Genomic DNA, 15,914 nt, shown 5'->3' on the forward strand with positions numbered 1-15,914 from the left:
TGCACACAAAAATTCTAACCTTCCCAAAACAAAAAATATAAACCAATTTCATTAAGGCCTTGGAAAATTCTCTCTATACAAATGAAAGGAGCCCCTCTCTTAGGAATAAACCCCACCACCGGGAATAAAAGTGGCACTCGGGTCTACCCGCACTGCAATTTTTGTTGATACTTAGGTATCCAACTCGATTACCAGTTTGTTTCTTTGAGAATATGACTTGGAAAATATTATAGACAACAGCCAATTCAAGAGTCATGTATAGTAGGACAAGATGAGTCATGCATAAGCTCTAAGATTATGGTAATGGATGAAAAGGAAACAAAATCCTCGACCCTGTCCAAAGTAGGTGTTTTCGGCATGGGTGGAGCTGAAAAAACTTTACTCCTGAAGGGAGTCCATAATTACAAAGCAATGCAACAAGACTTTGAGAAGGATTTGATTCTCTGGTTCACAGTTACCCATAAATTGTCAACCATAAATCTCTACAATAAGACTAACTCGTTCAATGTTGGGTTACAATGTTTTGAGCAAGCTTTGCTCCTGGTGCCTTCTCAACAAATAGGGCTGGCGGCGAGTGAGCTTATCTCGCATGCTAGATAGAGGTTTTTTATTTTGAGGCATGCCCAGATAAGGAATGAAGAATATATGTGGGGTGTAGCTGAGTTGGAAATGGATAGAGTTTCTATGTATTCTTATCTCATAAAAGAAAAGAATAAGAAATTTGGATCCACATGCAACGATCAAGTTTCGCCTAGCTTCCTAGATATTTATTTGGGCCATATACAATTTAACAAATTGAGCACAAACTGAGAACATATAACACAATGCATGTCTTTCCAATTCCAACCGCAACAACAATTAGAATTCCATAATTACATAACTGTTACATACATGCATTGCATAATTACATAACTGGTACAAATGGGTTACAACAAGATTTACGATGTCCTTTATACTCAAATATGAGCACTGAGACACCTGGACTCCATGCAATCCTTGTGTGCCCCTTTTTTATTTATTTATTTCTTATTAAATTTTTTTAATTTCTAAATTGAATTATCATTTATGTGGCGTTCGTTACATTAGTGAAATGAACAAATAAAAGAAATAACACATTAATTTAAAATAACACACTAATTTAAAATAATTAATAAAAAAAACAACTTATGTGCCACACACTAGTTTCATACATCCCACTTGTCTATTTCATCCTCTATCCAGGTCTGGGGCAAGATCGACCAACACATCCATGATCGGTCATCATCAGCTACAATAACATTATCTTCACCCTTCAATTGCAATAACGTTACCTTCTTTTTTTTTGTTGATAAGTGGGTGAATCCTGAAAATCACGCTTACCCTGTGGCTGAGAGGCCACGACTCAAGGGCATCTAAGCCGTCAAAGTCACCCGGGGATCGCACCCAGCCTGAGCCGCACCAGTAGAAACCATGATGAATTTATGGTATCAGCGAGACTAGAACCGGTGACCTTTGCTTATGGAGCGCCTTAACAGCGTGCTCCTTCATCGACTGTTCTAAATCTCTTTGATGCAATAACATTACCTTCATCCTTCATCATTAATGTTATTATTATCAACCTAAGACGAGAAATCAATGTTACTATTATCAACCTGAGATGGGAAAAATGTTGTTGGAACCCTGTATCAGATCCTCAATGGATCAACGAATCTATAGAGGCTAGTACTAGCACCACTTCTTTGCATTCAATACACCTCCTAGTTCCCCTATTTTTGACTACCCCATTAGGCCCTCTGCTACTCCATTCAATCTTATGCCCAATGTGCCACAGCCTCCTCGGGTGACTTCCCACTTCTCAAAAATCCCATTCACATGGGAGACCTGGCCTAGAATTTTGTTGCCCACGTCATCGCTTCCAATAGTTTATTTAGACAGAACACTAGAGCCATAATTGGATATTATTGAAAACTTCTACAAAGAAGGCTTGGTTGCAGGGTCATCGTACATTATTTTCCTTACACATAAGGTATGTTTGCTACAATATAATTATGTAATTACTTCAGCATCAAAAAATTTCCTAAAAAATTGTGATACGGTTGTGCCCTCTGCACTCTCTGGGTCAAGCCTATTAGGATTTTTTTTCATTCGGGGGTTGAACTTGTACAACTCTTTTTTTTTTCATGAACTTATTCAGATGATTGCCAAGATTAGATTATCGGAAATGACAGCTCGCTCAATAAGAAGAAGTGTGCTCCCGTGCTTTTAGGAGCTCCAAGTTATCCTAGTGGAGCATTCTATCATCTTTTTGGTATTAGAGATTTTTCATGCATGTATTAGAGTTCATGCCCAAAGTATAGGTGTTCTGAGTAGAGCTTAGAAGTGTATAGGTAGTGTGGAGTATGGGTTCCAATGAGTAGGGGCTCGCACGAATGATGTACTTTGGCTTGCACGAAAGATGATGAGAAGAATTGGGTATGCCTGCTTGTCTTTACTCAAGGGTCTTTAGCGAGGCATAAGGTTTATCGTGAAGCATGTTCCATAATGAAGGTTGGCTCTCAACAGGTTGCATTACATCACTGGGTAACCCAAGTATGGATATGAAGCTATTGTTGCTTACAGATCTACAGAATCTAGGCTCTGCAACTTCCTCTGCTTCTTGGTATGCTTCTAGATTTGTTGTTGGTACACCCAAAAACCACTCTGATATTCTACTAAAATTGCCACCTTCATTGTTCCATGGTTGCAGCATACTCAGGCTTCTACAGAACCACATACTTAGGCTTCAGCGACATCTTAGCTCCTACGAATGTATTCTACTGATTCCATCTTTGTGCCAAACACTTAGTCAGGAAGAGTTTTGTTTTTTCATATGAGAGATGAGTTGGACTGGGAATCCATATTTATGTAAAAGAATTTGTGGACCAAGCAAGGGAAGATGCAAGCAATTAGCGATCTTACAGGTATATGTTCGTAACCCCAGAACTAGAGGAGTTAGAACATACTTATAGAGGATACCCAGAATGAAGAAAAGGAGAATCTGATGGGTCCAAGAAGACTTATTTACAATTTACTAACGGAGAAATATCAAGACATAGTGGTCACTATTGGTGATACAAGATTCAAAGCTAAATGAGGAGTAGGCACAAAATATGTGGTGGGATACAGTATGGTAATGAAGGATTATAGATAGTCATATAAAGTTGAGGCGTAAAGACTTCGATTAATGCATGTTCTTTCCGTACCTGAGCTAAAGAGCTTAATTGAAGAAGACAAGGCTTCTAAAAGCTGGCGAAACCCCTACTATGAAGATTTGTTCCACAACCCCTGCTAAGAAGCGTTGTTCCGCCTGAGAAAAGAGAATCATAAGAGAAGTGTAGCTATGGAGCTATTGCAGGGCGTAGAGGACTTTGAATACAATTCGTTTTATGTATCGAACCATTCACAGGTAATAGTTGTTAATATTATAATGCAATGGTAATGACGCAGAGGCAAAGGTGGTGATGGGTGTCAAGCGCTGCAGAGCACATGCAGAAAGCCATGTGGTGAATGTGGTGTGCCATAAGTAACAAAGTGAAGATTACATTGAAGAAGTAAAATGTTAAATGTTTCCTAAGTAATGCTAACTACAAGCTGGCATTAAATTGACATTTAAGTGAAATTTGAAACGATTGTCCTAGGTTTTAATAATATCATACTCTTTTGTCTACAATAAAAAGTCCAAATAAAAACTTTGCATAAAAAATTGATTGATAAAATATTTCGGATGAAACATTGATTAAACTATAAATATGTTTGACAAACACCCATCAATGAAGATAGTCCCTATGCTGCCAAAAACAGAGACTAATAACATATCTCTACAAAAACTCAACACATAATAAACTACATAACGATTTTCTAACCTTAAGTAATGTTCCATTGACTTGGACCCCCATATTGAGGCATTATCCGTGTGAGAGACATTGTCCATGTGACATTTTTTTTTAATGTTGTTAAGGACTTCCCACATATTTTGGCTTGACTAATATTTTAGATGCTATTTAGTATTTTCTAATAGTTGAAATGTAGGAGTATCCATAACCACGTGCACCATCACATTTGGATTGCACTTTTTTTATTGCCTTGCCATATTCTACCACATTCTAAATGGTAGTTTAATTTATTTATTTATCATTCACATTGAAATTTAGGATTCATTTGGTGAAATTTTGAAGATTTTATATTATGGCGAAGTCCCTCAAATTCTCTCAAATCAATCTCCTTGAATAGTCTTTATTAATTTATTTTGAATTTGTATGAGTGGGATATTGAATTAGGCTAGTCATTTTTAAATCACGTTTTTCCCCGCTTCGATTTTCTTACTTGAATTGTAAAGTCAATATAACAAAGGTTACGTAATACAAACTACAGTTTTGTTAATTTAGAGCAAAGTGCCTTCTGTAAATAAAGGCAGAGAAGATAGAGCAAAGTGGCTTCTGTAAATAAAGGCAAAGAAGATACGTTATATAGCATGAACAAATATTTGAGGATAAATCCCTTATCTCAGCTACCATCAATATAAGTGGAAAATGTGCCAAATCTTAGTAAACTCCATAATTGGAGATGTCAAAGTTGTAGATGTGCTTGATGAGAAAAGACTTTGCAAATGAAATTGTAACTTTCCTTGCAAACAATAAAGTAGAGGGTGAGTAGAAAGAAAAAATTACTCGATCTCATGTCACAATGGGGTCGGTCTCATGTCACAAGGGGGGCTTGCGAACAATCAATGTCAATCTGGGGCTTGCGAACAATCAATGTCAATCTGCCAAAAGTTGGCTAGAACAGATCGCAGAAAATTAATGTATGCATTCAGAAATTATTGGATTATTCAAAGGTTGTGCTGCACATGACTATCTTATTGCTGGAAGCCTTTGTGGTTCTGTCAACGAAATTTAAAATCAATCTCTGTCAACGAAGATTAGATTCTCAGTGCCCAATTAGATAAATAAGATTAAAGACGGTGATCAGGCTTCCACGTCTCTTCAATATCTGTTCAACTCTGAGCCATATCAATATGGCGTTGTCAACTCATGGGATTCATATCAACTGATGAGAGCCATATCAACTCATGTGAACCATCTTTACCAATTGTAATTTACGTTTGCTCAGACAAGAATTTGCACACATTTTCGGCAGTTCATTAGAGGTCCAACCGCGATATTGCCCAATGAAGTCACCAGTTAGAAACGCTGGTCTTGTTACAGAAACGAATGGGCAGGTAGAATCACCGAGCGTCCGACTCGATATATCACTACCCGGCTATAAAGGTTGCAAACTGGTCTCTCCATTCGACCCACAGATGGAGATAATCGAATCTCAAGGGTCCTGGGGTCGCAGTGATATGGTCACAGCTCCCGAGAAGAAAATTATTCTGTTTGCCCTCAGGCTTGCAATTCTGGAAAAGGCCGCCAGAAGGCTTGGAACCTTGGCCTTCGTCTGGGCCACCGTCGTCATCCTCGGAGGGTACGCAGTAACTTTAAAAAAGGTAGACTTTCAGTTCGTGAGCATAATATTGTTGACAGAAGGCGCTCGCATGTTAAGCCGAAGCCACGAGCTGGAAGCGCAACATGAGATGACGCTACTATCTTTGGCCACACTCAAAGATGACGCTAAATGGCTGAGTCGCAGGTTCTATGTTAATGGCACCAACTTTATCTTAAGACGAATCTGCAGGTGCTTTACACACAAGCAAATCCAGAGCCCGAAGATTAGCGTCCGGCAACAAAATTCTGCTGTCGAGAATCATGATTTATTAAAGAGAACTTGGTCTTCGTGTAGGAATCGATTGGTGCCTTATTCCGGGTGGCTCTGCATATCCCAAAACGCCAGCAAAATGCTTTTCTGGCTTCAATTGGTCTCGGCTTCGACATGCGTTACCTTGTCCCTTTATCGACTAGCCAGGCAAGACTATGGCGTAGCTTCAGGTAGCGATACCAAGAATCGAAAATCGGCTCTCAATATTTTCTACGGTCTGTCACTAGCCGAAACGCTTTTGTTCCTACTCGAGAAGGCCTACTGGCAATGGAAGATCATTGCAAAAAAATTGCTGTCGCAGGTGAGCGCAGAATATGGGTTCACTGATTCGGAGCTCCCCACGTTTCGACGATTTTTCTATGATACATATTCGCAGTGCATCAATGGAAGCGTTTTCGATGGTTTGAAGATGGAATTTGTGTCACACGGCATGGAGCTGCTGCAGTCCAGCCGTTATGATCGACAGCTGGCGGGGGCTCGAGTTCTGTCGGCGCTGGTGATTAAAGATCAGTTTGCAGAGGAGACTTTGAGGGCAATCGGAGCCAAGCGAGATGTGGTGGAGAGGCTGATCGAGATGCTGAATTGGAAGAACCCTCACGAGCAGGAGATTCGTATAGCGGCTGCAGATATCATCTCCAAATTGGTCAAGAAAGACCGGAATCGCATTCGGGTAACGGCCATTGCTGGGGCCATGGAATCCATAGCGTCTTTGCTTTACGATAACAAACAGATTGAAATCCATTCGAAGCAGTACGGGGATGCATATAATTACTCGGTCTTCAGTGTGCTGGGACTGCGGATACTGAAAAGTTTGCCCATCGAACACGACAACTGCGCTAATATCCGAAGCTGCAGAGGTCTGCTTCCCAAAATCATAGGCCTCACAGAATTAAATCCCAATGCGCCCGAATCCCAAATCAAGACGGCAAAGCTCGCTCTGCAGCTCTTGAGAATGCTCGCAAGCGGTACAGGCTCGACAGGAAAGGCCTTAAGGAGAGGCATCTCGGAGATAGTCTTCGTCATAAGCAATCTAAGAGACGTTCTTCATTACAGCGAAGGAACAGCCCATGGTCTGCAGATCCTGACCATCGACACATTGACGAGTCTTGCTGTCGATGAAGAGGGCCGAGAGAGCATCGGCTGCACCGGCGGCGTTTTACGTAGCCTCTTCTCTGCGTTTTACATCGAGAGGATTAATATTAAGATTAATATTGCAGGAGGAACGGGCGATCATGCAACGAGGAAGCTAGTGAGGAAGGCAGGAGAAGCCCTGGCTCTGCTTTCACTGGAGAATAAGCAAAACTGCAGAAGAATGATGGGCCTTCAGCTGCGGAATCGCCCGAATTTGATCGAGAGCCTGATCTCTGTGCTGGACGACCCAATTCGGGGTTTTCATGGCGTGAGAATTCTTCGGAATCTGTGCGCATATTCAGACGCAGATTCCGTTGAATTGAGGAAAATCACTGCAACGGCAGCGAAGGTAGAAGATGTATTCAATTAATAGCATTTCTTTTTGAAATTACAACTCTGCACTGGGGCTCGATCTCACAAGAGTTTCATTTGATGGATTAATTCCTTGTTATATTCTTTTTTTTCAGGTCTTGAAGTTTGTGATGGAGAAACGAGGTGAGCATCAGGAAGCAGCAATAGGACTTGCTGCTCAGATCTTCAAGTTCATAACCAAATCGGATTTCGATCGTCTGTTCGAAGAATCTGTCGGTATAACAAGGAGTTCGCTGATTTGGGATCTTGTAAAGGTTTTGGGGAGGCACCCGCGTCCATCAAAGGAGGTTCCGAGTATTAGAAGATTTAGCATCGAGCTTCTGATCGGCGTTATGGAGATGGACAGGCTTGCAATAATAAGCAGTTTGAGCATGGAAATGAAATCAGGGTTGGAGGAGGCTCTGGAGGCGGTGATGGAGACGACGTCCGAGTTGGAGAGTTACAATACATTTTCGGGCAGTGTGGGAGTAAGGAGGCATCGTCTCCCTATTTCATCCCTCGTACAGTCTGCCATGGACTTGCTTCGTGATTAATTTCTTTGGTGAGATATCTTTGTCTGCTTTCAAACGTTGGTCAAGTTTACATGGACTTGGGACAGGAGGGTCATTGAAATTTTGTAAGCTGGCATAATGCAGGGAGCGGGTAACGAAACCTTAGATCCAACTCAGAACATGTTTTATTTCATTTTATTTTAATATTTTCTTAGTTTTTTTTGTTAAAGAATAAGTTTGAATTAACATAGGAAAATAGGTATGATTCATATTATATGTTTATATAATCAGCATATATCTATCTTTATTCCGGATTTATTGTTTATTTTAGATTTTTCGGATTTATTGTTTATTTTAGATTTATTATCTACAGATTAAATTTTTTAAAATGTAATTTTTTTCCTACATTTTTAGAAATTAAATTTTCTTAATTTTTCGTACATTCTGGATTTATTCTTTATTTTAGATTTATTATCTAAAGTTCAGAGATTAAATTTTTTAAATGTAATTTTTTTTTCTATTAAATTTGTTGAAATATTTAAATCTTTATTAAATTCTCTTAATTTTTCATAAATTCAGAGTTTAGATAAATTTATGTTAATTTTGAACAATATACTAATCAAATGTTTTATATATATATATATATATATATTTCACTTTTTATATAATTAGTCCATAGATAATATTATTTCAACCTGATTGTGAATTTTATTACGCCGTAAGGCGTTCCCTCTGAGAGGAACTCCCTTCCGTGCCGCGGTGTCTCGTTATGGGCCCTTAGATCGATTGTTAGACGATGGAATAAACTCCAACCATTAGATCATCGGCCTTTTTAGAAACCGGTCTTTTTAGAAACCAAGGGTCAGCTAAGAGAGGCCAAGCGTCTGTGGATGGATGAGAGAGGACAGCAATCTGAGGCGCCTCGATCCCCTTCAGATCATGAGAGAGGACAGCAATCTGAGGCGCCTCGATCCCCTTCGATCTAAACATCAGGGAGCTGAAACACAGTATGATCTTGTTAGGTATAAATTGGTTCGTGTAGACGTTTTGCAGCCGGAAGCTTGCAGTGACGTTATTGGAGAATCTGAGAAGGACGTGCTTGAATCAGCTTGCTGTGTCAATGGAAATCAACTTCTATTAAGCTATTTAAGCGATGTCAAGTATGTTTTGCAAATACGAGACTTGCAATCTGGAAATTTGCTTCATAATATGCCAATAGATATTGGGTCAGTTTCTGGAATATCAGGAAGGCGTAAAGACAAGGAGATATTTATTGGTTTTACAAGCTTTCTTACCCCTGGCATTATCTATCGATGCAACCTATGTGGAAAAACCAGAGTTAGTTGTTTTCAGAGACTGTTGTTCCAGGCTTTGATCGGACAGAGTTTGAGGCTAAACAGGTAACGGTTATTTTTACTATTTTTTGCTTGGCTATCTTTAGGGAGAAAATCTTCTCTATTGAATGTTGTAAACAAGTAATCTGATTGTAAAAGCAATAGGTTTCAGTGTTTCACATTAAACAAGTAATCTGATTGTAAAAGCAATAGGTTTCAGTGTTTCACATTAGAATTCATTTAATTTCTTGCTACAAGATAGATGTTTCTATTCTCCTCACTTGGATGTTTCTATTCTCCTCAATTGGAATACTTAATACTAATGGGCAATATCATGCAGTCCATCTGGATTGACTACTGATGTGACTGTTTTCTAATATAATATTGTTACTGATCCGTCTCGGTTGTTGTCAGGTTTTCATAACCAGCAAGGATGGAACTCAGATACCAATGTTCATTGTATCCAAGAAAGACATTGCTCTTGATGGTTCTCATCCAGCTCTATTATATGGTTATGGGGGCTTTAACATTAGCATCACTCCAAACTTCAGTGTTGGTCGTATTGTCATTTCAAGACATCTAGGGGCAGTTTTTGCAATTGCAAATATTCGTGGTGGTGGTGAATATGGAGAAGAATGGCATAAAGCAGGCTCTCTTGCCAAAAAACAAAATTGCTTTGATGATTTCATATCTGCCGCCGAGTTCCTTGTGTCAGAGGGATATACACAACCTAAAAAGTTATGTATTGAAGGAGGCAGTAACGGTGGACTTCTTGTTGCAGCTTGCACAAATCAGGTATTTCCATGTATTTGATGATAAGATGTGTGGTTAAATAAAGGTCCTGTATAAACCAGTTGCTTGCTTCAATCCTTCCTCCTTTCGTTTCAATGTAGAATCCGATCGAAAAAGTTGTTTATCCCAAAGAAAATGTTGTTCTCTGTATCGGTTTTTCTAAAACTTATTCAAAAAGAAATGTAGGGAGCATTTAGCAGATCGTTTTTCGGTGAAATAAGAGGTTTTGATTGTTAATTCTAAGTCTAAACAGAGACCTGACCTATTTGGTTGCACACTGGCTCATGTGGGTGTTATGGACATGTTGTGTTTTCATAAATTTACTGTTGGTAAGTTTTACTGTCATAATAATATTCAACTACTTCTCCCCCTCTGGTTAGGGTAATCTCTAGACGTAGGCATCTGCAGGGCAACTGATGATGGAACTTGTGCTGAAATCTGCAGGCCATGCGTGGACTACTGATTATGGCTCTTCAGATAAGGAAGACGAATTTCATTGGCTGATTAAGTAAGAGGACAAATGGAGCCTGTCTCTCTAACTAATAAGTAGCAGTGTCTAATTTATTTTAAATCCATAGCTAATTTGTTTATATCGATTTTGAACTTCTTGTGTATATAGACGATGCAATATGTTCTATGTAAGAGCATGGAGAATAGTCCACAGACCAACCCCATTATTGGCCGAATTGATACCAAATCTGGCCATGGTGCAGGAAGGCCAACCCAAAAGCTGGTGAGTTATTATTTTTTCGTAATATGCTTTTTCTATATGCAATTTTTCAGTGATTTCACTGATTTGCTTGTAAGAAATAAAATCTGTAGACAGCTAGCTGTGTCTAATTGTTTGTAAAGTTCTGATTTTCAAAGCGTATTTACTATTCCACACCTGTGAATGACATTGTGTTCCAGGCAAGGATTAGAACTCGATTTACTCTGTTCATGTGTGTTGTAGGTTGCAGAAATGTCCGTTTCATACTAAATATAACACTTTTCCAACTGCAGATTGACGAAGCAGCAGACAGATATGCATTCATGGCCAAAGTGGTCGGTGCATCATGGATTGACTAGCCTAGGTTGCGGACATCTTGGCAAAGCTTGAAGTTGCAGCTGGTCTGATATTGCAACAGATGGACAAGAAATTACTCTTTGTGACTTCGACAGTGTCACACAATTGTCATCCCAATTATTATGGAATTTATATCCAATATATATTCATGGATTTCCATATTTTTAGGTTGTTCAAAAGATTTTATTTGGCAATGAATGCCACCAAAGAATTAAAGGGCTTGTTAAGGTGCCAGACTCGAAACTGGTGCTTATGAATGACATATGTGTTTTTTCAGGGAATCAAGTAGACACAAATCACCATATTGTGGAGTATACTGGAGATGACTGATACACTGGCAATATGTCAAGAGTGTACAGTTTAAGAAAAAAAAAGGCGATTCAAAGTTTTTTTAATATGCCCGGTTGTTGTTATGTGACCACTAAAAGCTAGCTTGCTGGGAATATTCCTTGCAAGACTCCAATGGAAGTATGTATGTGGTGAAATGTATATGTATGTGGTGAAATGTATAAGTAGTTAGCATGACTAGATAGGGATGCCTTCATTATCTGAGATGAAGATCAAAAAACGTGACAATGAAAAACACTATATAAGATTACATGTACAATGAAAAACACTATAAAAATGCTCCTAGGTATAAATTGGTTCGTGTAGACCTTTTGCAGCCGGAAGCTTGCAGTGACGTTATTGGAGAATCTGAGAAGGACGTGCTTGAATCAGCTTGCTGTGTCAATGGAAATCGACTTCTATTAAGCTATTTAAGCGATGTCAAGTATGTTTTGCAAATACGAGACTTGCAATCTGGAAATTTGCTTCATAATATGCCAATAGATATTGGGTCAGTTTCTGGAATATCAGGAAGACGTAAAGACAAGGAGATATTTATTGGTTTTACAAGCTTTCTTACCCCTGGCATTATCTATCGATGCAACCCATGTGGAAAAACCAGAGTTAGTTGTTTTCAGAGAGACTGTTGTTCCAGGCTTTGATCGGACAGAGTTTGAGGCTAAACAGGTAACGGTTATTTTTACTATTTTTTGCTTCTACAAATTTTTGCTTGGCTATCTTTAGGGAGAAAATCTTCTCTATTGAATGTTTTAAACAAGTAATCTGATTGTAAAAGCAGTAGGTTTCAGTGTTTCACATTAGAATCATTTAATTTCTTGCTACAAGATAGATGTTTCTATTCTCCTCACTTGGATGTTTCTATTCTCCTCAATTGGAATACTTAATACTAATGGGCAATATCATGCAGTCCATCTGGATTGACTACTGATGTAACTGTTTTCTAATATAATATTGTTACTGATCCGTCTCGATTGTTGTCAGGTTTTCATAACCAGCAAGGATGGAACTCAGATACCAATGTTCATTGTATCCAAGAAAGACATTGCTCTTGATGGTTCTCATCCAGCTCTATTATATGGTTATGGGGGCTTTAACATTAGCATCACTCCAAACTTCAGTGTTGGTCGTATTGTCATTTCAAGACATCTAGGGGCAGTTTTTGCAATTGCAAATATTCGTGGTGGTGGTGAATATGGAGAAGAATGGCATAAAGCAGGCTCTCTTGCCAAAAAACAAAATTGCTTTGATGATTTCATATCTGCCGCCGAGTTCCTTGTGTCAGAGGGATATACACAACCTAAAAAGTTATGTATTGAAGGAGGCAGTAATGGTGGACTTCTTGTTGCAGCTTGCACAAATCAGGTATTTCCATGTATTTGATGATAAGATGTGTGGTTAAATAAAGGTCCTGTATAAACCAGTTGCTTGCTTCAATCCTTCCTCCTTTCGTTTCAATGTAGAATCCGATCGAAAAAGTTGTTTATCCCAAAGAAAATGTTGTTCTCTGTATCGGTTTTTCTAAAACTTATTCAAAAAGAAATGTAGGGAGCATTTAGCAGATCGTTTTTCGGTGAAATAAGAGGTTTTGATTGTTAATTCTGCGTTTAAACAGAGACCTGACCTATTTGGTTGCACACTGGCTCATGTGGGTGTTATGGACATGTTGCGTTTTCATAAATTTACTGTTGGTAAGTTTTACTGTCATAATAATATTCAACTACTTCTCCCCCTCTGGTTAGGGTAATCTCTAGACGTAGGCATCTGCAGGGCAACTGATGATGGAACTTGTGCTGAAATCTGCAGGCCATGCGTGGACTACTGATTATGGCTCTTCAGATAAGGAAGACGAATTTCATTGGCTGATTAAGTAAGAGGACAAATGGAGCCTGTCTCTCTAACTAATAAGTAACAGTGTCTAAAATTTAAATAATATTCAAACTGTTAGTGATCTGAAATGAAGATAAAATGTTTTTTCTTTTTCTATTCACCCTATCAAAAAGTGCTCTATTAGTTTTTTTTGTTTTGTTTTGTTTTTATTTTTTATTTACTTGGAATGAAAGCTCCACCGGAAATCCTGGAGTACTTTCCCACATTTCATGGATGGTAACTGGGTAAACCGTCGGCCCTGAATATGGGGTCTCGCCCCAAGGGAATCAAGGAGAGTCGAACTTGTGCTCAGCAACAATCTAAGAACTTCATGTCTGGCTCTAGACCACTTGAGCTAACCCTTAGGGCTATTTGCTTGAACTTCTTGCTTTTTGAAAAAGGCATCATCAACTGTTCGTATAACACATTCTTCATTGCTGCAGATACTCACCATTGCATAATGTAAAGACACCATGGGACAAACCGGGACAGAATTTACAGTATCCTGCTATAATGTTATTGACAGCAGATCATGACGACCGTGTTGTGCCACTCCACTCTTTGAAGCTGCTAGCAGTGAGTACTTGATATGGCTCTGGCCCTGCATGAAATGTCAACTAATATTTGATATTTGAATGTTGAAGCTTATAGGCAACTATTGATGCACAAACCATTGGTGGCTCTTTTCCGTCCCTATTTTCACAAACAGACATAACATATGTGTGATTCGTGTTTTATTGTAATTTATTTTAAATCCATAGCTAATTTGTTTATATCGATTTTGAACTTCTTGTGCATATAGACGATGCAATATGTTCTATGTAAGAGCGTGGAGAATAGTCCACAGACCAACCCCATTATTGGCCGAATTGATATCAAATCTGGCCATGGTGCAGGAAGGCCAACCCAAAAGCTGGTGAGTTATTATTTTTTCGTAATATGCTTTTTCTATATGCAATTTTTCAGTGATTTCACTGATTTGCTTGTAAGAAATAAAATCTGTAGACAGCTAGCTGTGTCTAATTGTTTGTAAAGTTCTGATTTTCAAAGCGTATTTACTATTCCACACCTGTGAATGACATTGTGTTCCAGGCAAGGATTAGAACTCGATTTACTCTGTTCATGTGTGTTGTAGGTTGCAGAAATGTCCGTTTCATACTAAATATAACACTTTTCCAACTGCAGATTGACGAAGCAGCAGACAGATATGCATTCATGGCCAAAGTGGTCGGTGCATCATGGATTGACTAGCCTAGGTTGCGGACATTTTGGCAAAGCTTGAAGTTGCAGCTGGTCTGATATTGCAACAGATGGACAAGAAATTACTCTTTGTGACTTCGACAGTGTCACACAATTGTCATCCCAATTATTATGGAATTTATATCCAATATATATTCATGGATTTCCATATTTTTAGGTTGTTCAAAAGATTTTATTTGGCAATGAATGCCACCAAAGAATTAAAGGGCTTGTTAAGGTGCCAGACTCGAAACTGGTGCTTATGAATGATATATGTGTTTTTTCAGGGAATCAAGTAGACACAAATCACCATATTGTGGAGTATACTGGAGATGACTGATACACTGGCAATATGTCAAGAGTGTACAGTTTAAGAAAAAAAAAGGCGATTCAAAGTTTTTTTAGTATGCCCGGTTGTTGTTATGTGACCACTAAAAGCTAGCTTGCTGGGAATATTCCTTGCAAGACTCCAATGGAAGTATGTATGTGGTGAAATGTATATGTATGTGGTGAAATGTATAAGTAGTTAGCATGACTAGATGAGCAATGGATCAATGAAGATAAGTATATGGAGAAATCATGGCTACATGAGCAATGGATGAATGAAGATAACTATACGGAGAAATCAATAGTCATTATTGTAAACTGTTTATGTTTAAGTTGATTATATTAGGATGTATTTCAGTTTTGTGGAAGTTTTTCTCTCAATGGAAGTATGTGGTAAAATTTGTAATCAGTTTGCACGACCTGACTCTTCCCAAGCATTCAACGGTATTTCGCATGAAGCCAGAAAAGCTGCAGTCTCCTGACCAACAGTCAACCTGCAACAACAAATGAGTAAATTAGCACCGTAAGGGAAACCGAGTATGGATCCCTCAAAATTTGGAATTCTGTGCTTACAATTTTGCACAATTTTATGAATCAGGAGATAGGGATGCCTTCATTATCTGAGATGAAGATCAAAAAACGTGACAATGAAAAACACTATATAAGATTACATGTACAACCTGGGCTTCTAAACAGGATAACTGAGGTGTCTATCACACTGAAACCACTTAGCTTGCCAATTACCGCAGATCAAGAACCAGATTATTGCATCTGCCATTACTGGACAGGAATAACTCACAATACTAATACCAAAGCTGTCCTCCCCTGCCTACACCTTAGGAAGATTAATACCCATACTATTCAAGGGGAAAGCCTCCAATAGATGAAATGATGGACCTAGAGCCTGCAATAGATGAATGGGTAATTTTACAATGAAAAAACACTATATAAGATTAAATATACAAACTGAGCTTCTAAACAGGATAACTGAGGTGTCTATCACACTGAAATCACTTAGCTTGCCAAAAACTACAGATCAACAACCAGATGATTGCATCTGCCATGAATGGACAGGTTCAAACTCCCATTACAATACCATAGCTGTCTTCCCCTGCCTACACCTCAGGAAGATTAATACCCGTACTGTTCAAGGGGGAAAGCCTCCTAAAGTTGGCT

At 38.7% G+C, this 15,914-nt stretch overlaps 1 protein-coding gene and 2 pseudogenes across 3 annotated transcripts in view; all 3 read left to right on the forward strand.

The window, feature by feature from the left end:
* Window positions 1-4,997: 4,997 nt before the first annotated feature.
* The window catches only part of LOC149230916 (uncharacterized), a 59,120-nt gene continuing 48,203 nt past the window's right edge, over window positions 4,998-15,914 (forward strand). The window contains exons 1-2 of the mRNA XM_089376164.1: window positions 4,998-7,252; window positions 7,371-7,816. Coding sequence (XP_089232290.1) covers window positions 5,186-7,252; window positions 7,371-7,808 — 2,505 coding nt within the window. The 5' untranslated portion in view covers window positions 4,998-5,185 and the 3' untranslated portion in view covers window positions 7,809-7,816. The remainder of the gene's footprint in view (window positions 7,253-7,370; window positions 7,817-15,914) is intronic.
* Window positions 8,599-11,308, forward strand: LOC149230917 (uncharacterized; annotated as a pseudogene). Its single transcript, XR_016248036.1, has 6 exons — window positions 8,599-9,166; window positions 9,515-9,895; window positions 10,146-10,221; window positions 10,337-10,400; window positions 10,512-10,625; window positions 10,895-11,308. The product of XR_016248036.1 is annotated as an uncharacterized LOC149230917 (transcript).
* Window positions 11,425-15,411, forward strand: LOC149230918 (uncharacterized; annotated as a pseudogene). The gene is made up of 7 exons (XR_016248035.1): window positions 11,425-11,972; window positions 12,288-12,668; window positions 12,919-12,994; window positions 13,110-13,173; window positions 13,616-13,748; window positions 13,975-14,088; window positions 14,358-15,411. The product of XR_016248035.1 is annotated as an uncharacterized LOC149230918 (transcript).

This window comes from Pinus tabuliformis, chromosome J (assembly GCF_031772625.1).
Source record: "Pinus tabuliformis cultivar Carrire ecotype Pingquan chromosome J, CPIR1, whole genome shotgun sequence".
Classification (NCBI taxonomy): Eukaryota; Viridiplantae; Streptophyta; class Pinopsida; order Pinales; family Pinaceae; genus Pinus; species Pinus tabuliformis.